At 32.7% G+C, this 25,999-nt stretch overlaps 1 protein-coding gene across 2 annotated transcripts in view; it reads right to left on the bottom strand.

Moving 5' to 3' along the window:
* The window catches only part of LOC126882917 (lysine-specific demethylase 5C), a 56,276-nt gene that overhangs the window by 17,724 nt on the left and 12,553 nt on the right, over nt 1-25,999 (bottom strand). For both annotated transcript variants that reach the window (XM_050647994.1, XM_050647995.1), the window contains 5 exons: nt 23,729-23,887; nt 18,430-18,708; nt 15,636-15,884; nt 13,650-13,978; nt 11,667-11,904 (listed from right to left, as the gene is read on the bottom strand). In XM_050647994.1, coding sequence (XP_050503951.1) covers nt 11,667-11,904; nt 13,650-13,978; nt 15,636-15,884; nt 18,430-18,708; nt 23,729-23,887 — 1,254 coding nt within the window. The remainder of the gene's footprint in view (nt 1-11,666; nt 11,905-13,649; nt 13,979-15,635; nt 15,885-18,429; nt 18,709-23,728; nt 23,888-25,999) is intronic.

Raw genomic sequence — 25,999 nt, forward strand, 5'->3', positions numbered from 1 at the left:
TTTTTTATTTTTAAGATAGTTCGTTGATTAAAGTTATGTGTTTATTGTGGACTCTTTATTATTTATTCATTAATTAAAGTTGAATATTTGTTTTATTTGTCGCAATAATAAAAAAAATACTAAAATGTTAAAATTTTACAAATTTAGATTAAATAATGGTATTAATTAAAATTAAGTCACATTTTAATTTTTTTACTTCGAGTTCTCGCAATTCACATAATTTCAGAATTCAAATTCAAAAATTTACCCGAAAAATCATTTTGCCGAAAATTCCAAGTATACTACTAAATTTAGTTTTTCATTTGTTACGGGTTAAAAGTCGCTAAGCAACTAGAAACGATTCTTATAAATAAGATTGTCATAATTTTTGCTTTATTGTCACAAGTACTGGCCTAAACAATTATAAAAATCAGGGCCCTGATTCTAAATCAAATTTCGACACTAAACAAGTCGCTTTCAATATGGCGACGGTTGAAATGCGATTGTGCGAGCCTTGTGGATTTTAGTTGAACTAACGAAGTGACGTCATGAAATAGCGACTATCGAAATTAATAGCGACTTTAAAAAGGGTGTTGATATTATAATTTCGACTGTCGAAATTATTTGACACGGAGATGAACGATTGGCCAAAAGCGAGGTTAGGTTTAGTTTAGATGTGTTTTGTTTATTTCTTGCAAGGAAAACTAAAGCAAAAGGTATTATAATATAGCTGGGTTTAATTGAAATTTGCTTGTTTTGAGGAATTAGATAGAATAGTATTAAATTAGAAATATAATAATTGAGAATGTCCACAACATGAATCATCAACTCAATGAAAGATGTAAGGTAATAATCTGGGAAAATTAGTAAAAAACAAGAAAAATTAATTACCAGCTATTTTATTGCTGGACATGCTGAAATCAAATCTTAAGACTTCCTATATTAGTAATATAGCTGTGCAAGGTCCACAGAAAGTGTGCTATTTTGTTTATAAACAAATTAGCGCTCCGAAATCTTTTTTTATTATTGCTCTATAACTCCGAAAATTTTAACTTTAAACCAAAACACTCACATAAAAATTGACAGTAATTCTGCACATTGATAATTTATTCCAATTTCCTTCGACGGAAATTTTCCTCGGAAAATTCGGGTTTTCCAAACAAAATCTTTAATTTTCAACTAAAATTTGAGGGAAGTAATTATTTATCAATAATTAAATAATTTGGTGACAGTGACATAAATCTTTTTTGTTATAAGTGTCTTGAAGATATGAAAATTTGTATGTACAAAGAGGACCGGAATTAAAAGGTATCTAATGGTTCAAAGATTAAAATCCTATTGTTTACAACTCTGTCACAAATGCCGGTCAGATTTGACCGGTTATACCTGGAATCACTCCTCGCAATTCAATTTGTTTTTCTTCGAAAAGGACACAGAAGCCGTGCCCTTTTCAACAGCGTTAACTTAATTTAATTAAATCTAATATTTTCTGAGGGGTTCTATTTGTTTATAAGCCAAAAAATTGTTTCTTTATAACATTCCTGAGACCGCTCAAATGGTCCAATTTCAATCCTGTAAGGAACGTTGAATAGGTATAGTGCTTTTTATACGAAAATCATAGTTATTCTGGTGTATCATAATCTTTCTGGTTATTATTTCGACCGAAATTTTTTAATTAACATTTTAATTATTGCTAAACTATTGGTTAGATTGTCGCCGGTCTCCTGATATACAGAGGGGGGCTAAATTATGGAATAAATTCATTTTCTCTAAAATTTTTTACGATTTTAGAGAAAAATCCCGAAACAGGTCGATTTTTATTTTTAAATTAAATTTCTTGGCATATATTTCAAACTAGTGACGTCATCCATCCGAGCGTGATGACGTAATCGATTATTTTTTTAAATAGGAATAGGGGTTCGTGTTGTAGCTCATTTACAAAGGCGTTCAATTCTCTATTCAGTATTATAAACATTAATATCATTATTTATACAGGGAGGCCAAAAAAATTTTTGAATTAAATTAATTGACGCAAGAAGAAGAATGCATGTAATTTATTTAACTCAAAATACATTCTATTGCTGTCAGAAAATAGAAAAAAATGTTTATTTTGCAAATAAACATTGCTTTTAGCTTAAATTAAATGTTCAAACTGCCAATAGGTAGGAGGGAGGCTGTTTGTGATTTAATTTAAGCGAAAAGAAATGCTTATTTGTGAAATAAACCTTTTCTTCTATTTTCTGACAGCAGTACAATGTATTTTGAGTTAAATAAATTAAAATTCAAAAATTTTTTTTGGCAACCCTGTATAAATACCTAATGATAATAATGTTTATATTACTGAATAGAGAATTGAACGCCCTTTCAAATGACCTACCACACGACCCCTATTCCCATTAACAAAATTATCGATTACGTCATCACGCTCAGATGGATGACGTCACTAGTAAGAAATATATGCCAAAAAATTGTAATTTAAAAATAAAAATCGACCTCTTTCGGGATTTTTCTCCAAAATCGTCCGTTTTAAAGAAATGAATTTATTCCATAATTTAGCCCCTCTGTATAATCTACTATAATAAATCTTTCATGTCATTAATTATTTAATTATTGATAAATAATTAGGTACTTCCCTAAAATTTTAATTGAAAATTGCAGATTTTTTGGGAAAACTCGGATTTTCTGAGTAAAATTTTTGTTGAAGGAAATCGGAAAAAAAAATAACTTTGTGCAGAACTAAATTACGGTGAATTTTTATTTGAGTGTTTTTGGCTCAAAGGAAAAATTTTAGGAGTTACAGACCACTAATTGAAAAATAAAGAAGATTTAGAAGTGCTAATTTGTTTATAAATAAAATAACACACTTTCTGCGGACTTGTCATACCCCATATTAGATACTAATAAAGTAACGCATAAATTCGTTATTTCGTAAACTGGTTACTTTAAGGAAAATTCCCGAAACACGTCGATTTTTATTTTTAAATTACGGTTTTTTGGCATATATATCATACTAGTGAAGTCATCCATCTGGGCGTGATGACGTAATCGATGATTTTTTTAAATGAGAATAGGGGTCATATGATAGCTCATTTAAAAGGGTATTCAATTCTCTATCCAAGAATATAAACATTAACATAATTATTTATACAGTGTGTTCAAAAAACATTTTTTAATTAAAATAAGTGAGACAAAAAGAAGAATATAATGTAATTATTTAATTCAAAATACATTTTACTACTGTCAGTAAACAGAAAAAAATTTTATTTGACAAATAAACATTGATTTTCGCTTAAACGAAATGTTCAAACTGCCAAGCGACAGGTGGGTGGCAGCTTTAACATTGAATTTAAGCAAAAAACAATATTTATTTCTCAAATAAACATTTTTTTCCTGTTTTCGGACAACAGTAAAACGTATTTTGAATTAAATAAATTACGTACATTCTTCTTTTTGTTTCAATTATTTTAATTAAAAAAATGTTTTTTGAACACCTTGTATAAATAATTAGGTAAATGTTTATATTAGTGAATAGAGAATTGAATACCCTTTCAAATGAGCTATCACATGACCATTCTCATTTAAAAAAATCATCGATTACGTCATCGCGCCCAGATGGATGACGTCACTAGTATGATATATATGCCAAAAAATCTGAATCTAAAAATAAAAATCGACCCGTTTCAGGATTTTTCATTAATGTCGCTGGTTTACGATATAATGAATTTATGCGTTACTTTATGGACGCACTGTATATGCAATCTTAAGATTCGATTTTAGCAATAAAATAGCTGGTAAATAATTTTTCCCAAAAATGGCATTTTTTCGATAATTTTCCCAGACTATCAACAAGTTCCAATAAACGGGAGCGCCAACCCAAATTCTGAGCAGTCTCAACATGATAAGATTAATATCCCCAGTTGTAACTAATATCGAAATGAATAAGAATCGCTATTTTCTGCGGCTGTCATGGCGGTGTCGAAATGAAATTGCGACTGTCGAAATGAATTAGAATCAGGGCCCAGGCTTCTATATTGTCTTGAACATTAGCGGCTATCAAGCCATTTTTAAGTCCGAAATCATATAGAAAATCAGGCATGAAGTAGGCTTTAGGTATACATTGCTACCTGTCTAGTAAGGGTCATCTCTTTGTCTTTACCTGTCTAGTGTCATATCTTGTTCACTTTTGATTTACACTTCATGAGGACAAGTTAGTGTTGTCCTATGAAACTCCTTGAGGATATTTAATCAGAAGTAATCCAAATAACTAATTAAGAAATATTCAATTTGATGAAGTTGACGATTGTCTTGCTCAGCAAGGATTTAAAATATCTGGATATTTAGGTCCCCAAGACCTTTCTTTTTGGCCATACGCTATCTTTAAGGTAAGCTTTGTTTTTTTAACACCTGATTCGTTGTCTAAAGGGAAACCTTTAGTAATTTTAATTTATACCTTTTGCTCTGCTTGCATGCTGATGTATCTATTCATTTCAGGCCAACAATTTTTCTTTCTCTCCAATTCATTTTGATGTTGTGAGTTTTTTTGAAACACCCTTGTCCAGGGTCGATATTTATATAACCTGTATATCTGTGAAGTATCCAAGTATATAAATGCAGTACGACATCATCCACGTGTATAACATCGACGAAAAAAACATAAGGTAGGATCAAACCAATACTTCTCTTAAAAGAACGTTGTTTTGCCTGTCTAAGCCACCACACCATACAGCAGTCTGACAAATATCTCGGTTTTGTATTTTTTTCTTGTAAATAGTACCTAAATATAATATTATGGTCGCCTCGTATTTCCGTGAGACTGTGTAAAAATATAATGTATCTGTAATAAAAACAAGCCATAAAAATGAAAGTAAAAGTACCCTACCAGGAGTAGTTATTAACTGCAAAACTATCAATGACTAAGATGTGTAAAATATAAAAGTTTTAAGGTTCTACATTCAGATATTCCTGGTATGATATTTTAAAATATGGGCAATCACCCAGTTAAGTTTTCATCGAACTGTTGATCAGTCCACGTGGACAAAGAGCCACTCAAAAAATCGGATATTGCTGTTATGACCAATCATAATGCGTTATCTTTTATCGGAAGAACTACTCACCCTTCGCTCAAGATATAACAATATTTGGCTGAGCGAGTTCATGCCATAAAATAGTTTATCACAAAGTGTCATCTTTCGGCCTTCCGCAGCTGTCCAGTGGTGTGCACGTGGTTAGGTACCTATATTATTTTATTTTTAAATTGCGGCAGCGAAGCAGATTTTGCGAAACAAGAAACTGAGTTAAATTCAAATAGTGCACTGCAAGTAAATTTAATTGTGACTTCATCAGTGTTCTTTCTAAATTTCTTTTAACATCTTATGAAGACACTTTCCAAATGTGGCGTCTGTGGTGCAATAATAATTCTGCAGCTGAAGAGCCACTGGAACCCTCTAATCCAGAGGTTCTCAATCTGTGGTACATGTACCACTGGTGGTACATATCATTATTGGCGGTGGTACACAAAACACAGAAAAAATTAAAATAGTAGTACTTAGTAAGTATTGATAATACAATTTAAAACTAAAGGTGGTACCAAAAATAATAAAAATAACTGTAGGTGGTACATCACTCAAAAAGGTTGAGAACCGCTGCTCTAATCAATTGGAAGATTTACAAAGCTGTGTAATAAAACGTAAGCGACATTTTCAATAACTCTATGATGATGTCAAACAATACTTCGATTAATTCTTAAATCCAATAATTTTAAGTACAAAACTATATAGGTCTGGATCCCGCGTCCCGCGTATGAAAAAAAAGTTGATTAATAGCAAGCTGAAAATTTGTTAATAGCTTAATAGTGTCTAGTCGGATAAACTTTGATATATGGGAACACTGGAATAGGGGCAGTTTTAATTGTGGAACAAGTTAAAAATTTGGAACGGTCAGACCACGAAAACGGCACATTTATTTTGTCTGACAGAATAGACTTAAACTCTCTGAACAGAGATTAAATTCTAATGCAAAAATCAGACTGCTATTTAGCACCTCTCATAATTCCTGTCATTTGACATATTCTACATGTTCCACTCATTAAAATGCCTATTTGGTGATAAATAGCAGTCTGATTTTTGCATGAGAGTTTAGTCTCTGTTCGGAGAGTTTAAGTCTGTTCTGTCGGAAAAAATACATGTGCCGTTTTCGTGGTCTGACCGTTCCAAATTTTTAACCTGTTCCACAATTTAAACTTCCCTGTTCCAGTGTTCCCATATATCAAAGTTTGTCCAACTAGACACCGTTAAGCTATTAACAAATTTTCAGCTTGCTATTAATCAACTTTTTTTTCATACGCGGGATCCAGATACTAATAGATAAGCACCAGACTGTTGAAAAGTATTACTAAGCTTTGTTTTTAAACCAAGAGGAGTACACTAAAAAGACATATTCACACCCAAGAAAATCACTAGAAATATCACCAAACACATCTTCTTTTTTGGTTAATCATATCGGCCTTCGACGGTTATCCATAAATATTATATTATACTAATACGTCGCTAAAGAGTTACAATCTAAAGGTCGATAAAGGTATATCACTATCAATGGAGAATTTTGGAACAACTTACGTGTTGCAGATGATACAGTAAAGGCCGGGACACACATATCCGCACCGAGCCCACACCGAGCACAGACAGCATGGCCAGCCTTGCTGTCTCTGCTCGGTGCGGGCGCGGTGCGCACACGGTGCTGGTTCGGTGCGGATATGTGTGTCCCGGCCTTAATAATAACGGATTAAGACAATGATTTAGAGAACGTAATGCAACGCCTTAGTGAACGCTGTCATGAGTACGGACTGAAGATTCATTTAAAGAAAACTAAATGCATGACCATGACTAAATTAGCACACGCAAACATCCAACTGACTATTGAAGATACTGTAATTGAGAGTGTGGATACTACAAATAATTAGGAACGTAGATAACATCAAATGTGGACCAAAGCAAAGAAATTAGGGAGCGTTCAAGTATTACGTAACGCGGTTTTTGAAGATTTTTGACCCCCCTCCCCCTTCGAAAAGCACCTTAATGGGGCGTTCACGTATTACGTAACGCAATTTTTGAAGATTTTTAACCCTCCCCCCTTACGTAATATTTGAACGGCCCCTTACGACACGTATTGAAATAGTACGTGCATCATTCATTAAACTTAAAAAGTTTCTTTGTTATTAGGATATAAGGTTAGAACTACGCCTAAGGATGCTTCGGTGTTACGTGTTCTCTACTCTCCTTTATGGCTTGGAAGCGTGGACACTAAAAAGTCCATCAATTAGTCAAAAGATTACAATAACATGAAAGTTATCAGAGATAAAACAGGAAGGTTTACTACTTATAGTTCAGAGAAATAAGGAAAAAAAATATCGTGTTGGTGACACATCCCCCTCCAGGCTGAAACCAAATTTTTAGAGTAATATGGTTATCTATAATAATAACCTATATGTTTCCTGCAGCCGATTTTGATGATATACATAGTTATAAACAAATGAAGATCAAAAAACGGTAAATTTTCGCTTTTTTCGTCTATTACTCAAAAATTGGGCATTTTAAACAAATTTGAGAGTAATAAACTCATAAACCGTATAAAAAACTTCAATATGGCGTTCGCTGAATATGTCTATCCTTATTGGTTACTTAGAAAATTGCCAAATAAATCATAAATTTTGAGTTTTTATAAATATTCATAACTTATGTAAAAATTAACTTAGAACCTTCTTATTACACGGAATGCTGAGACTTATGGTGCTTAAATTATACCCTAAATTTCAAAGCAATTGGTCAAATAGTTTAAAAGTTATTTAATTTGTTTATCCAAAATTAATTTTTTTTGCAACACTGTAAGTCAGAAAATGATGAAGTTACAGTAATATTTTGGATAGTTTATAAAAGAAGAAAATTTACAGTATTAATTTAATTTAAAAAAAATGACAAAAAATAATTATAAATATTGCAAAATAATTTTGCAAAAACATGTGAATTAAAAAAATGGGGGGGCTAACTTTGTCCCTAAATCTCCTAGAACAGTTGTTTTTCTTTCTAAATGTGTATAAAAATTCAGTCTTTCTAAATATGAAAAAATAATTTTTCTACGGGTAACAGTTAAAAAGTTATTCTAATTGTTTATAAGTAAGCAAAAAATCGACATGTTTTTGCAAAATAATTTTACACTGTTTAAAATTATTTTTTGCCATTTATTTTTAATTAAGGTAATAGTATAAATGTTCTTCTTTCATAAACTGTCCGAAGTATTATTGTAACCTCATAATTTACTGACTTATAGTGTTGCAAAGAAAATTAATTTGGGAAAAACAAATTAAATAGCTTTTAAACTATTTGACCAATTGCTTTGAAATTTCAAATATAATTTAAGTACAAGAAGTCTCGGCATTCCGTGTAATAACAAGATTCTAAGTTAATTTCTACCTAAGTTATGAATATTTATAAAAACTCAATATTTATGATTTATTTTGCAATTTTCTAAGCAACCAATAAGGATGGACATATTCAGCGAATGCCATATTGAAGTTTTTTATACGATTTATGAGTTTCTTACTCTCAAATTTGTTTAAAGTGCTTAACTTTTTGGTAATAGACGAAAAAAGCGATAATTTACCGTTTTTCGATCTTCATTTGTTTATAACTATGTATATCATCAAAATCGGTTGCAGGAAACATATAGGTTAATAATATAGATGTCCATACTACTCAAAAAATTTGGTTTCGGCCTGGAGGGGGAAGTGTCACGAGAAAAACCTTATTTCTCTGGACTATTATGAGCAGTTGTATTACTAAAACGTATAAATTTGATCATACTTACTGTTTAATTATATGTGATAATTAATGTTATTGACAATTTTTTATATAGATATTATTATTTTACAATAAGTTCTGTTCAGTCGAGTCGATTAGTGTTATCACTATGTACCTAGGTATATCACAGATGTTGATAACACCGATATTTTTTTATTTAAACTTTTTCGTAAAATAAAATATTTACTGATAACCACATAATTTGAGGAGATGCGATGGTCTCATTTACAATTTACACTTAAAATCAAATGTTTGCAAAATAATAGCTTTTATTAAATTTAAATTAGATATCTACGCTACTGTTCACTAAATTGTCACCCTGGTCACTCTTAACAGTGTTGCCATTTTGCTAGTATCTTGTCCGCTCTTGTTAGCGTAAATTTTCCAACGGAATCCCGTCTTTACTATACATAGTTTTAAGAATTATAATATGGGTGTACGCTGAAAAGAATATTCTTAGAGGCAAATATAAACTTTAGTTGAGCTTTTTACCTTTTCCTTTTGGGTTTTTTTATATTTTCAATTAAGATTAATATGAATTTTTTTAGTTTTGGTTAATAAGAATAAATAGTTTGTGAATTCTCCGATTTTTTTTTATTTCTTATTATTATTTTTTTTGTTTGGTAGAAAATAAAACTAGTTATTTACCTTCGCATACCTTCAATAAAAACCGGTAACATCGGCGAAGAGTAACATTTGGCGCCCAACGTGGCTCTATTCAAATGTCAAATCCATTTTAAAAAAATTAATGCACAGGGTGTTTTTTTGGGTCGGAACATTTTTCCAATATTTTTTAATCCGGCCCTGGATTTTTATAATTTTAAATAAATTAAATGACTGGACACCTTAAAGAATATTCGGTGTTAAATATAAAATAAATATACAGTGTGATTAACAAGTTGTAAGTCGTATTTCAATTTTTTTTCTACTTCAAGCTTTCAGAATTCAAATTCAAAATTTGACCAGAAAAATAATTTTGCCGAAAATTCAAAGTATACCACTAATTTCAGTTTTTCATCCTCTCTTCAAATGCAAAATCTATTTTAAAAAAAAATTTAATGTACATTTTTTTAATATTTTTTAATCCGGACCTGGATTTTTTACAATTTTTAAATAAATTAGTTGATTGTACACCTTCAATAATATTTGCGTGCCAAATATAAAATCAATATACAGTGTGGTTAATAAGTTATGAACCAAATAAGAAAATGGCAAAATAGATAAATCACCCAGTATCTTTGTTATTAATGAAGTAAGACCCATTAACTATGGTATTTTTGAGACCGCCCCAGTGTCCTCTTTCAGTATCAAAGTATTTCAATTGTTGGAGATAGACTTTACTGGAAAGTCGTTGGCTAACTTTTAGCTCTCTTCGTAGCATTCGTAAGGAATTCGTAGCATTCGTCTCCAACAGAACATTTCAGTGGCGTCTGGGTCCAAGATTCACATCCGTAAGTCAGTATTGGGAATATTAAACAGTTGATCAACCTCATCTTTAACGCTCTTGAAATTTGACAGTCCTTCCATATTGTGGTCATTTTTGCTGTGGCGACTTTTGCTAGATCACATCTACGTTTTATTTCTTCCTGTAGTGACCCTGTGTTTGTGATTAATGACCCCAGATATAAGTATGAGCTCAAAACCTCAAACCGATCAATTGTGGTTATGTGTGGATGATTGTTATGTAGTCTATCCACTATCATGATCTTTGTCTTTGATATGTTTAATTGCAGACCAAATATCTGACTTTCGTTTTCAGCCAGTCGTATAAGATCAATCAGCTCTGCTTGACTATTTGTGCCATCTGCCCAACGTATCTGCGAAACGTAGATTGTTTATTTTATGACCATTTATTGAGATGCCTTTTTCCCATCCTTCAAGTGCTCTTCTCATAATATGCTCTCCATATATATTGAATAATTGTGGAGATAGTATACATCCCTGTCTGACACCCCGTTCTGGATGAAATTCGTTTGAAAGTGTGTCAAGCACTGTAACTGATCCAGTAGCGTGTTCGTATAGTTCAGTTATAAGCGAAATAAGGTGTTGGGGTACGCCTACTTCTTTTAGTGTTTGCCATAAGTGTCTCCACTTCACCCTGTCGAACGCCTTACGATAATCTATAAAGATGTGTACAGTGGAATATTGAATTCCCTAGATTTTTCGATTATCTGTCTTATATTCAACAGGTGTTCTCGAGTACCTCTACCTTTGGTAAATCCAGTTTGCTCTTGTGGAATTTCTCTTTGAAGGAATGTTTTTAGTCTCTCATTGATTATATGTATCATTATTTTACTGGCATGTGATATAAGAGAGATAGTTCTATAATTATTGTCGCATTTATGGAAGCTGCCTTTTTTATGAATTGTTGTTATTGTAGATTTTGTCCAGTATTCAGGCCATTGTTTAGAATGCCATATTTGGTTACAGAGTAAATGAAGTAATTTTACACCAGTTTCTTCTGTGGCTTTGAGCATTTCTGCTGTTACCATATCTGGACCTGGTGCTTTATTATATTTGAGCTTAATGATCGCGAGTCTTATTTCCTTTTTAAGTATATCAGGTTCTTCTTCTACCTCGTCAGAGATTTGGTTAACAGGTTCTTGGCGATATACAGTGTGTTTAAAGTTATAATCAAGCTTACAGCTACATCCTATTTTTGTTAATAATTTTTTTTGATATATATCTCCTATAATAACAAGAGTTTTTTTATCTCTTTTTGTCACAAAAAAGTCAATCACACTGTATGTTGGGGACATATGCATCAACATAACAATAGCGTGAGAAATTTAAAAAATCTTTTTTAACAATATTATTGATTTATTCGTTTCTTACCGAATCTGCTAGAGTCTGTCTCAATTTTTTCTCTATTTCTATCATCACTGACATATCACTATAAGTAGCAACTGCAAGGGTATACTCTAACTGCGAGGCATTCAATGTCATCTTGCACACAACTTCGTCATGGGAGAAAACACAGAATCTTCCCAAATTAGAATAATGTAAAACGCATTCACGACCTACGCTTAACCAATCAGCGGGAGCGAAGTTGACTGCTTCGGCAAAGTTATACCTAAAACAATAATTATAAGACTTAAGAGCTAGAGCACCAAGCGAGGTCCCAAAGAGACCCCAGCAAGTGTTTTTTCTAAATAACTTTTTACACAATTTTTTTCTGAGGATGTCTTTTTTAATAGGTGTGAACACCCGTTGTGAAGATTGCAAAAAAATTTGTTTGTAATCAACACAAAGAGAAGAAAACAGTTGTAAAATGTATGATTTATAAATAAAATAAATAATAACAAAACTTCAAAACACACATATTAATTTTTAGTGAAATCTTTAGATTTTGATGTAAACTACTTTTTTTTTCTAAGAAAATAAAAGCTTTCAACATTGAATTTTGCACATGATATTTAGGGCCTAAAGTAACAAAAAAATAAACAGACTGGGGTCCCAAAAGGACCTTGACAAGCTATTGTTTACCAAGACAGCTTGGTAAACGTCGCAAAAAAAAGCTTGGTGCTCTGAGGGTTAAGACTTATGGTATTCTTTTTCTCATGAGCATCTTTCAGTGCGTCACAGTTTTTCGATTTCTTTCTAACGAATTAAATTGTATGTCACAGAAAAAAGGCACGTCTGTGATTAGAGACATTTATAACATTTATTCTAGTTGTCGATAGATGACGCTATAATCGAAAAATAATTATTTACGAATTATATAATACATCTACGAATATAATCTGTACAATTTATAAGACTATACAAATCAAAGAAAATACCATTTTATAAATGCAATAAACACAATTGATTTGTTTTTATGCCAAATTGCAAATAAAATGTGACAACTGTCAGATTTAACTAAAATGTCATGTTACAACAAATGTTATAAAAAAACTCCAACATGAAGTAAAAACCACTTCTATGTAATTGGTATATTTATTAAAATTTAAAAAATCCCAATGGATTGAATAAAATGTGTCCAATTCAGAACGTTTTCAGACCTATCGGTCCATCATCAGTGAATCTACAATAAAATAAGTAATCCCACTATTAAAAATTGAAAGATGGTTGAAATTTTGAAAATTAGAAAAGTGTGGTTATGATTACTTACTTGAATACTTGCTAAATAGCCCCAGAACCAAACAATGGTTGAATTTATAATTCGATTTACATTATTTCAAAGTAATATTAAACAGGCTAAACGCCGATGTTAAAAGATATATCCTCCGGGAACATGGTGAAACCCTATCAGGAAACTTAAGCAACCATCTTAGGCCAACGCTGACTACCAAGTGTCAAAAGTGTGTAAGAAACTGTTTGGAGTGACATTGACAGTAGAGAAAAAGGTAGTCGATTTTCAAAGGTTATTAACAAAAGGTCATGATCCAAAACAATGATAATATGATAAAGATTTTAATATCTGAAGATGTCTAACATTTAAATCTATTGTTTTTTGAAAAGAAAATTGTGATTTACAAAATTTATTTTGAATATAAAATTATTTTATTTTGACTGTATACTATAACATTAAATTGATCAAATTGATTAAATTCTGAATTTGACAATTCTGAATTGGACACATTTTATTCAATCCATTGGGATTTTTTAAATTTTAATAAATATACCAATTACATAGAAGTGGTTTTACTTCATGTTGGAGTGTTTTAACTATATGGTATACAGCCAACCTAGGGCACTTCCCTTTTAGTTTATAAATGTTATAAAGTTATAAATGTGTATTATCACGGACTTACCTTTTTTTTTTGACGCACTGAAAAATGCTCATGAAAAGAACTATAAGTTTGTAATAGTTACCCTTGGTTAAATCCTGCATGATAGGCCCGAGGAAACGTTACTATAAATTCACCAGCATGTTGATTCATCTTATACACTTTAATACCATTGTTCATCAATATGTTTGGGTTCATTATTGTAACTAATTGGTGAAGTAAATCAGGTTGAGCTTGAAATAATTCTGGTGCTACTGACTTCATAGTTTCTTCGAAATCTTCTGCCTGCCTACCAGCAACTCCATACCAAGTTTTAGGTTCTCCCCAATGCAAATAATTGATCGAATAACTCCAATGGTCCTCGTTATGCCAACAAAATGTGGAAAAACACATTCCGACGTACATCCAAGGCACCTAAAGCAATATATTTATTAAGTGAATACGATTATAACAAAAATGATTATAATAACGATTGTTAAACTCTAAGTGAAACCCCAGTATATATAACAAACAGTAATGACACTCTGACACTTACAGAGGTATCAGCTAATAGATTGAGAACGACACAGAGGGCGATCGAACGAGCTATGTTAGGAGTATCTCTGAGGGAACATATACAGGGAAATGAGGAAGTGCGAAGAAGGACAAAGGTGGAAGATGTAATTGGAAGAATTGCGCAAATGAAATGGAACTAGGTAGGACACGTGGCACGACAAAACATCGAAAGGTGGACGAGAAAGTCCACAAAGTTAATAATAATATTATTGCATAAAATGTGTGTTATGCTTTGATCTCTCCCGTGATCGTTCTTGCTACCATTGTTTGCCTTAGAGATTAGCCGAACTAGCTCTGAGAAGAGCTAGCAAGAATAGAGATCTCCATGAGTGTCTTTGTGGTGGCGAAGAGGAGATATTATAGCTAAGGTTAACCTCCTCACGACCTTAAGTTATTCGTTGATTTCAAAGTGGTACAATCCACGTGGTAAGTACCTTACACATTGGCCCCACGTTGGGCGCCAATGGAAGCAGGAATGCAGTAGTTTAGAATTTCCCATTGAGTTTCCTATGGCCCGTTTGACGATTCACTACCACATGGTCACATACTACTGTAAGTACAGTGGGTGATCATATTATAGTCGGTTCGCTAAACTCAGACGCATCTGGCTAGATATTTTAGTCGATATTTTTTTTGTTTTTTGCCGATTTTGCAAAAATTGGCAAAATTACTAAATATTTAGTGATTATTAACTATTTAAAAATTATTTTTTGCCAATTTTGCTAAAATTGGCAAAATTACCGACTAAAATATCTAGAAAGTTGCGTCTGAGTTTAGCGAACAGACTATATTAGAGCCACCTAGTAAAATTCAATGTTTTAGAGGAAGGGTATATAATTGAGCTGTATCATATATTAATGTATTTGTTTCCATTTGGCTGTCTTGCTACACTTTATGAAAGTGCAATAAATGGTCTGACAATATTGGCAACACGCACGTGTGGCAATGCGTGACTCAGATGTCATTGTTTGTCAGTGCTGCCCAGCCTAGCTTGCAACTGGTGTGCCTATTATTTTGTATTCTTGGTGTTTAAAGTTATAATAAACTTGGTGAGTTTCCATTGCTCTCTAGTGATATTCTGACAGTCCTATACTATATTTTGTGAATTTAGTAAAAATTGCGCGTTCGTTACACTAGTGGTACCAGAACATCATGGGAAATCCAAAGACATCTCACCAAGGAAAATAGCAGAAATAAAAACTTTAATATTCAATACTGATCACTACAACAGAAACATAGCATCCATTTCTAAAGTTTCAAACCCAACGTGGACTGTATAAAGAGAAAGCTTACATACCATTATTAAACAAAAGTAAAATGTTCTGAGGTGGCTCTAATAATATGATCACCCACTGTATATCTAAAATATACAGTAATTTATATGATCCAAAAAAGAGGCGAAATCGTGTAGGAAGTAAATTAATCTTTTTCATTAGATTATAATGGTCCCGAAATAATAAATAAAAATGAGAACAAGTTAAAAACAAGATTCCGGGGAAATAATAAATACACATACTTTCATTCCGGATACTTCTGCGTTGATGTGACCTAGTACAGATCCTGGTAAAACGGGCAAATTATTCAAATTCCACCCAGATTCCGCATACTGTTTCTCAAGTTCTGATAAATTTGCAGAATTAGCTGTAGGAAAACCAGAACCATGATCCATGGTATGTAAATCTGCTCCATATTCAACTGTTACATCTTCATCAATTGTTGACATAATACGCCAGTATTCTTGTTCTACCGTTTCGAGAGGTACTTTCTGCAACATTTAAAACTTAGATTTGTATAGAATAATACATAAGGTAATCAACATTTGTGACAAAGGGGTGTATTCTGTAACACTTCCGTTAAATTTTTAGAGAATTTTAAAAATATTTTTGTATTCTGTAAATTATGCAACCGTTAAAATCATAACCTTAACCGTTAAAACTCACGCTAAAACAGAATATTTTCTAATATAAAATCTTGTAATAATAAAGCATATTTCCATTCTATTCTCTTGTTGTGCGCGGAAGAGGAACAACAAAATAAACTTTAAAAAAGGAAGCGTAATTAAATGGGTGTATGAAATTTGTAAACAACGAAACACGGAAAGTGAATTTGCTACTTTATTTCCTGATTTAATCGATCATCAAAACAAATTTTATCAATACGAAAAATATCAAGAACTCTTATCTATTATAAAAACTGATCTCACAAAACCAAATACACCATTTAATTCTTTCACTTTAAAAACCAGCTAATTCACAGTTTTCAAAGAAAGCATAAATATAATGGTTTTCAACAGCAATATATTGAATTCAGCATCTACTCTAACATCTGGTTACCTACATCAAAATATACAGAGTGTTAGTAAATAAGTATGGCAAACTTTAAGGGGTAATACTACATGAAAAAATAATGACAGTTTGCTCTATAAACGTATGTCCTCAAATGCTTCGTTTCCGAGATACGAGGTGTTGAAATTTTTATTTCAAACTGCCCATTTATGTATTGCTCCGAAATACTACCAGAGATAACCACTAGCGAAATCCATCAAGCACTGAGAAAAATGAAAAATGGAAAAGCACCAGGTGAAGATGGAGTCGTAATAGAGGCCATTAAAAACGGAGGCCACATTCTTATAGGTAAAATAAAAAAATCTCTCTTCAACTTATGCCTTCATCAAAAGTCGATACCTGAAAAATGGAAAAACGCAGTAACAATACTTTTGCATAAGAAGGGAGATAAGACAGACTTAGAACATTATAGACCCATTAATCTGCTAAACCACTTATACAAACTCTTTACAAAAGTAGTGACATCAAGAATAGAAAAGAAGCTAGATTTTTACCAGCCAAAAGAACAAGCTGGATTTCGATCAAACTTTGGGACAAACGACCATCTGCAAGCAGTCAAGTTACTAATTGAGAAGTCAATAGAATATAATAAACCCCTTGTCCTAGCATTCGTGGATTTTCATAAAGCCTTTGACACGATAGAGCTGGATAGCATTTTAGAAGCTCTAAATGAATGCCGCATTGACTACCGTTACAGTACACTCATCTATAATATTTATAAAGAGGCAACAATGAGTGTTAAGTTACATGATAAAACCAAACAAATAAGCATAGAACGCGGCGTAAGACAAGGCGACACACTCTCGCCAAAACTATTCATAACTGTTCTGGAATATGCCTTTAAGATGCTCAACTGGGACAATAAAGGGATCAAAATAGATGGAGAAAAGTTAAATCATCTTCGTTTTCAGATGACATAGTCCTTATAACTGATGACCTAGGAGAAGTAAAGAAAATGCTAAATGAGTTAGACGCTATCTGCTGGAAAATAGGCCTGAAAATGAACTTTTCTAAAACTAAATTTATGACTAATCTGATTCCTAGCGGACAGCTGATTATACGCGAACAAGAAGTAGAACTAGTGGAAAAGTACATTTACTTGGGTCATGAAATTAGAATTGGCAGAGATAACCAAACATGCGAAATAAAAAGAAGATTAACTCTTGCTTGGACAGCCTACGGAGCTCTGAGAGACATATTTAGGAGCAGTATACCGATCGGTTTAAAAAGACAAGTGTTTGACCAATGTGTGCTACCGGTAATGACATATGGAGCAGAGACACTGACTCTAACCAAGGCAACAGCGTCGAAAACGCGGGTTGCTCAAAGGCGCATGGAAAGATCCATGCTGGGCGTAACTCTACGGGATAAAATAAGAAATGAAGATCTCAGACAAACAACCGGTATCGCAGATGTTGTAGAACGTATCACCAGGCTCAAATGGAACTGGGCAGGACACGTCGCCAGGCTAAAAGATTCAAGATGGGCACGAAGGCTGATGGAGTGGAGACCAAGAGAAGATAAACGAAGTAGAGGAAGGCCGCCTACACGATGGACAGATGATATCAGGCGGATTAGTAAAAACTGGCAAAAATCAGCACAAAACCGTGAAGTGTGGAAACAATTGGGGGAGACCTATGTCCAGCAGTGGACGTAAATTGGTTGGATGATGATGATTTATGTATTGCTCTAAGACCAGTTGAGCTATGAAAATGAAATTTGGTGGGTTTTAAGAGGTAGTTATTGCGCATTTTTTGACATACAATTAAGAATTTTGTATTCATCAGTGCCGCGCCTACGGGTAATGGTCTGAATTTTTTAAAGAAAAAAATAATACGCCTCTGAGATACGTCAAATAAAAAATCATTTATACATTCCACGTTTAATTTGCAATAAAAAACCTCTCTTGTCTTATTTTCATATGATGACCTTTAGTCACAGGCAAACTAGAATCAAAATACTTACATGTGCAGGCATATTAAAATACTCAGACTTAAATTGATCGGCCATCTCCCCAAACTTTTCAAGTGTGTACTCTCTCTTGGCCTGTTCGAATCCAAATGCTTCCATAGGCTTGGAGACTTCTTCGGCCACACATTTGGGACACCTCCAGTCTCCTTCTGGTATTTCCACGAGAGGCGGTATTAAACAATAGGTATGATAACTATCGTCACAACCGTCGCAAAGTAGCATGCACTCTTCATCATCACCACGATGACAGTTACCACAAGTATAACTTGACAGCTGTAATGTCGAGATAAAACAACTTTAGAAAGGTTTGTAACGAAAAATATGGTATTTAGCGCGTCATCAAAACGGAAAACGCATTCTAAGATGGCGGCTTTAATTTTGAATAATTTGTTGAGATATTTGGCACACATATTCGTAATGTAGTAAAGAATGGCGGTTTGAGAAATATGTTATTATGTGGAAATTATAATTAAAAACAATATTAAAAAACGCGCCCGTACCGCCATTAAGAAGAATAAAAAAAGAATGTGTGTGTACTTTGTACGCACGTAAGAAGTTATACTTCTATTATTATGATTTCAACGAAATTAATATACTTAACAGGTTATTTGTATTTTATTTAAATATTAAACTAATTTTCTTTACCTACCACTTTTAAAAATTTTTGAAGTTATACTTCTTTACGATCGAGAGTGAAATTTTATCACATGCCGGGCGCATGCGCACACAGACAGTATGTATTTCGTTGCTAATCTTTCAAGATATGTTTGTATCAGCGCTGTCAGCGCAAATAAGTCATATTATATCATATAAAAGGATATATTAGTGTTCTTAGTAAATGTATTATTTATTATAATTTTTGTGTCTTTGGGTTTGTCTTCCTCGAGAATAAGATATTTTATAATAATAGTAAGTATATTTAAAGTATTTTTGTATACTTCACTTGGTCAGTATTTATGAGAAATCTTGTAACCTGTCAAAGCAAAAGGGGTATAGCTCAGTGGTAGAGCGTGTGACCGGAGATCAAGAGGTCCCGGGTTCAAATCCCGGACGATTCATATTCTTTTTTTTTTATATATTTTTGGTATCGTTTTAATAAATTTTTTTTAAAAGTGGTAGGTAAAGAAAGTTAGTTTAATATTTAAATAAAATACAAATAACCTGTTAAGTATATTAATTTCGTTGAAATAATAATAATAGAAGTATAACTTCTTATGTGCGTACAAAGTACAGACATTCTTTTTTTATTAAAACGATACCAAAAATATAAAAAAAAAAGAATATGAATCGTCCGGGATTTGAACCCGGGACCTCTTGATCTCCGGTAACACGCTCTATCACTGAGCTATATTCCTTTTGCTTTGACAGGTTACAAGATTTCTCATAAATACTGACCAAGTGAAGTATACAAAAATACTTTAAATATACTTACTATTATTATAAAATATCTTATTCTCGAGGAAGACAAACCCAAAGACACAAAAATTATAATAAATAATACATTTACTAAGAACACTAATATATCCTTTTATATGATATAATATGACTCATTTGCGCTGACAGCGCTGATACATACATATCTTGAAAAATTAGCAACGAAATACATACTGTCTGTGTGCGCATGCGCCCGGCATTATAAAATTTCAATCTCGATCGTTGTCCAATAACAAATATTCAGAATTCATATCCGATATTGAACAGAATAATTATATCACCCAGTAGATTGCAGAATAGAGTCGGACGTTGAAAGCTAAGTTAACAGTTGGAGAAATATTGACTATTCTTAAACTATTTATTAATAAACTATTTATGTTGTAATATTAGAAATATACTTATTATATCTTATGTTTATGTTATACTTGTAAATTTCGAACACTGACACTTGGGACCGCTTTTCCGGCGGGCAGGATGTCCAATAACAAATATTCAGAATTCATATCCGATATTGAACAGAATAATTATATCACCCAGTAGATTGCACGAATTTATTTGTTTTTATATTCACACACGTAGATTATTAGTTTAGATACAAATTGGTCAATTATCAACAATATAATTTGGAAATGACACGAAAGTGCTGACAAAAGTAGAATTATTTACCTTAATTAGATATACAAATCACGCGGGCCTCGCCTCACCAATGACCCAATTTAAGCTTCTATAAAACTAAGACCTGGGGCCTAGAGAAGGGGTTTACATCAGTCTTTAGCTAATCGCGTATCAGTAATTAGTCAGTGTTCGGAAGTACTCCCGGGGTAGAATTACCCTAGTGTCGGTTCTATCAATAAATACCTTTATCGCTATTCGGTGTTTATATCCTTAACTTTATACAATCGTAAAGAAGTATAACTTCAAAAAACTTTCTTCAAATAAACTTTTTTATCCCATGCCTAGATTTTGTGTCACATTGGAACTACTAAAATTTTTTATATCTAACAAGAAATCGAGCATATTATAACTAATAACTGATTAGGCAACATACAGAAATAGTCACTGTGATTTTTACAAACCTGCGTCAGATTTCTAAGCGTAATAGCACGATTCTCTTATCTGTTCTGTTATCTGTATCGATATCTGTTCAGTGCAGTAGTGTATTATTTTAAGAATTCGTTTGTGTTGATCCATAGGAAAGTAGTGTTTATTTATAATTAATTGATTATATTTTTGTGTAATAGAACTAAGTTGTTGGACGTTTTGAAAAAAATAGATTATTGTTAATTGTGCGTTTTACTTATTGGTAAGTATATTTTACGTAAAAATATTTCGAATTCTAATGCGAGTATATAAAGTTTTAGGAGGATTTTTTATTCTAAAAATATTATCAATAGTTTAAAAAAATCGGAAAAGTTCATCAAACGAAAAATGAAGTGAAACCTTCCAATAAAAAGTCCATTAAATTCCGTGCCAAAATTATGCGAAAATCGAAATTAGATCCACCACAAATTTTAATAATGTGAGTACCTATAAGTAATCTACTGTTGTCATAAATAAAAAAAGTGTGAAAATTTGTTTGCCATGAAAATGAAATTCGCAATAAATCTATATTTAGGTACAGAAATCCTGACTACGGTACAAATGCTACTTTTTTCAGGTAGTTATATATTCATTGTCGACAATATTTTCGAACTTACTTCAATCTGTCCTTCATTTCTTATGACTAAACTACATATTTGATATAAACTTATAAGTAGAGCTAGGTTTATTTTATTTTTGTTAATTTTTATAAATATTTATTTACTAATAATAAAATTGTTTTCGTTTCTATTACACAAACATATAATCAATTAATTATAAATAAACACTACTTCCCAATGGATCAACACTAACGAATTCTTAAAATAATACACTACTGCACTGAACAGATATCGATACAGATAACAGAACAGATAAGAGAATCGTGCTATTACAGTTAGAAATCTGACGCAGGTTTGTCAAAATAACAGTGACTATTTCTCTATGTTGCCTAATCAGTTATTAGTTATAATATTTTCGATTTCTTGTTAGAAATGAAAAATTTTAGTAATTTCAATGCGACACAAAATCTAGGCATGGGATAAAAAAGTTTATTTGAAGAAAGTGTATTTTTTTGTTCTTCTTAATGGCGGTACAGGCTCGTTTTTTTAATATTGTATTTAACTATAGAGTAATTTCCACATACAACATATTTCTCAAATTGGGCTCTGTACCGCCATTCTTTACTGCACACAACGCAAAAGTCTAGGGATATTTTTATAAATCGACGTATTTTGTTTATCTGTAATCAACTTAAAAAAAGTAATACAAAATTTGTAGTTTAAATTGTTGTTTAATATGTCAAAAACCATAAACTGCAAAAAAAAACAGAAAATTGGAGAAAAAAATATATTGCAAATCACCCATGTTTCACATACCACCATAAAATGTCAAAAATACGAAATATAAACTTAAAATAAAGTATGGCCACCACGTTGGTTTATCACAGCTCTACATCTACTGTTCATGCTCCGAATCACATTGTTAATGTCTGCTTGAGGTAGTTGTGTCCACTGTTCTCTCAGAAGCTCTTTTAATTGAAACTCATTGTAGATATTGCCCATATGTGGAGTAATTCTTCGTTGGAGCATGTCCCATACATGCTCAATGGGATTCAAGTCCGGTGATTGTGCTGGCCACGGCAATATATCAATACCCTCGTTATCCAACCATTTTGTTACAATATGCGCAACATGTGGTCGAGCGTTATTGCCTAAAGCAAAAATTTTCTCCAACAACAGCAGCAAACGGGCGCACAGCAGGTTCAAGAATAGTGTCCAAATATTGCTGACTTCTGAGAAAGCCACGTGGGAAAATGAGGTCAGTTCTTCCGTCAATCATGATTCCGCCCCATACCATTAATGTACCACCTCTGTATGCATACACTTCTTGAAGATGTCGTAATCGTTCTCCATTTCCGGGTCGTCTCCAAACTCTTGTCCGACGAGAATCTGGATGAAATCCATATCTAGACTTGTCACTAAACAAAACTGTGGCCCAGTCATTGTCAGTCCAATTCTGAAACTCTTGACACCAGGTTAATCTTGAAACGCAATTGCCTCTAGATAGAGGTGGACATCTCAGTGGTCGCCGAATACGAAGATTGGCTTCATGGAGACGATTCCTCACAGTACTGCGGCTAATTGTTACATTATGTGCAAGCTGTAATTCATTAACCAGCTCGGGTGCTGTGACTGTTGGCAGCCTTCTGGCATTTAAAATTAAATATCGGTCTTGAGCGACGGTTTTAGAGCGACCACGTCCTGGATGTTCCTCGGCTGGACTCCCAGTGTCTCTAAACCGACGCCACAAACGACTTACGACGCTTTGGGAGACACCCAGCTGGTCAGCAACTTGAGTTTGTCAAAAATTAAAAATAAACAAAACATAAAAATGTCGATTTTTTTGTCCCTTATAAAAAAACATTCTAAAACACGTATTGCTATCAGTTTTACATTTTTTTTTTGATAAGAAGTGAGTGTCTGTATCAACAATCATAGTACAAGCAAATTTATATGGTCATGAAATTTCTGTCATTGGTATTGTCAAATTATTAAAATATCCTTAGACTTTTGCGTTGTGTGTATATTACGAATATGTGTGCCAAATATCTCGACAAAATATTCAAAATTAGGTAAAGCCGCAATCTTGGAACGCGTTTTCCGTTTTGATGACACGCTACTGTAGTCTCGTAAGTGACGTAAGTAGTCGCGTGGCGACATTCGTCGCCAGTGTAGTAAAAAGGTTTTGTTTACATCTTTTTAGTAATTTACATACTTACTTCATCTATGTCGAATCTATTTGTTCTCCTAGGGTTTACCTCAGGGGACGGTTTAATCTGCATTCGGCTTTCAATACTATGCGGCTTATAGTCTTTGTTTCTTTTATCTACATTGTTACCTTCAAATTTTAAGTCTGATGAAGCCTTTTTGTCTGATTTCTAAAAAAAATAGTATTTTGTAAGAGTTTAGGTATATGAATTTTATCTAAATATTAAGATAAGTATTTTTCAAAGAGAAAGGTAATATAAAAAAACATCAATTTTAGCAAAATACCAACAATGAATAAATTGTCAGATATGCTCATTTTGTGAATTAGAGAATTCAATGGCAACGTATTTGTTTACTTTAACATTAATCATAATTATTGCAATGAAGGGGTCAGCTGTTCTAATATGATATAGTGGTAGCAAAGTCACTTCTAAAATTGTATAGCTGCAGAAGCTGATTTTAAGCTAGTCCGGTAGCTTTGAATTACTATAGTCGTTGCCAGTTTTAAATAGTGGTTGACAAGACAATAATTCTTGTCTTGACGTTTTCTTGACATTTTATATCTTGTCTTGACTCAAGAAATTTCAAGATCTTGAAATTTCTTGATTACCCGGTCCGGTGATTCCCCGGCGACCTTTCTATTGCGTTGCGTGCTAACACGGCCACTGGGGGTAGTCCCGATCGAAAATCTAAATAAATGCAAAATATTATATAAAGAAATGGGTTCTATCAGTAAATTTTGTCAGTATCTGAGAAGCTTTAAAACACTTTCTTCAATACTCGGAGGCTCGAAGGGGAAAAATATTGCATACTCCCATTGGTGGTAATTGGAGTAAACTTACTTTTAGACAAACTGGAAATATTGGGATCATTACCTTGATAATTAAATTGATAGAGACACTACCGACGAGTAATTAATTTACTTCATTCAAGCTGCGAGGGATAAAATACTGAAACACTATAACAAAACTAATTGGATATACTGTATAGTTCTTATTTTGGATCCTCGGCATAAAGTAGAGGCATTTTCCTCTTCATCTTGGAGAAAGATTCTACAATGTAAGAGGCAGTACAAAAATTTGAAGAAATATTTAAAGCTTACTATTTTAATAAATCCCAGAATGATCTAGTCTACAGAATCCAATACCAGAATACCTCTTAGTCTGAAACAAGAAGATAACGAATTTGATTTAGATATTACTTACCTATTTAAGAACGCTGACAATGATAACTTACAATCTTGGAAGTATGAAATTGAAAAATACATAAATGAGGCTAGGTCAGAATATACTGGTCTGAGAATATACTTGATTGGTGGAGAAGACACGAAAATATCTACCCGTCATTATCGAAAATGACCAAGGATTTTCTCGGAACGCCAGCAACATCTGTACCTGCGGAAATGCTATTTTCAAGAGCAGCTTTAACCATAACAAAGTGAGCGGCCGTGGAGTAACGGCATAATTGCTGGCCTCATACGCCAGTGCACGTGGGTTCGAGCCCTGCCAAAGACAAGCCATTTTCATTTCCAATAATGACACGAGCCGTCTTACAGTGCCTCGGAGAGCACGTAAAGCCGTCGGTCCCCCTGGGCTAGTGTACATCGGCACTAGTTACTTAAAACAGGGTTAAAGATGTCAATGGCGCCGGAACTGTCCGAAAGGATCTCCCCGGCAAAAATGCCATACGATATTATTATTATTACCATAACAAAGCCAAGAAATCTGCTAGGCGTTGACTCCATGAGAAGTGTTATCTGCCTTAATTCATGGCTTATCAATTCCGATTTAAAAATGTGCTAAATTTGTTATTTAAAATAAAATCTAGTTTGAAATTTTATTTTCAACAGGATTAGGTAAGTATCATTAATTATTATTTTTAATTTACATTTTTGTAAATCGTTTTAGCAAAAAAATGTTCAATAAATTAAAATATGTTATATTATGTTAAAATAATGTTATCTTTTTCACAAATAAATACGTTTTAGAGTTTTCATTATTAGTCAAGATATTTCAAGATTTCTTGTTTTCTTGACAAGAAATCTTGGTATTACTATAAAATGTCTTGTCTTGTCTTGAAATCTAAAATTACTTCTTGTCTTGATCTTGTCTTGAAATTAAGACAAGATCTTGAAATTTTCAAGAAGTTGGCGAACCCTATTTTTAAATAAAATTTACCACGATCCACTATCTGTATTCTGTACCATCCTGAGACCGCTGACGAATATTTTCTGCCTTGCCTTTTACATTGGTCCCTCTAACAGGATCTAAATCAGTTATTTA

Source organism: Diabrotica virgifera, chromosome 4 (assembly GCF_917563875.1).
Source record: "Diabrotica virgifera virgifera chromosome 4, PGI_DIABVI_V3a".
Lineage (NCBI taxonomy): Eukaryota > Metazoa > Arthropoda > Insecta > Coleoptera > Chrysomelidae > Diabrotica > Diabrotica virgifera.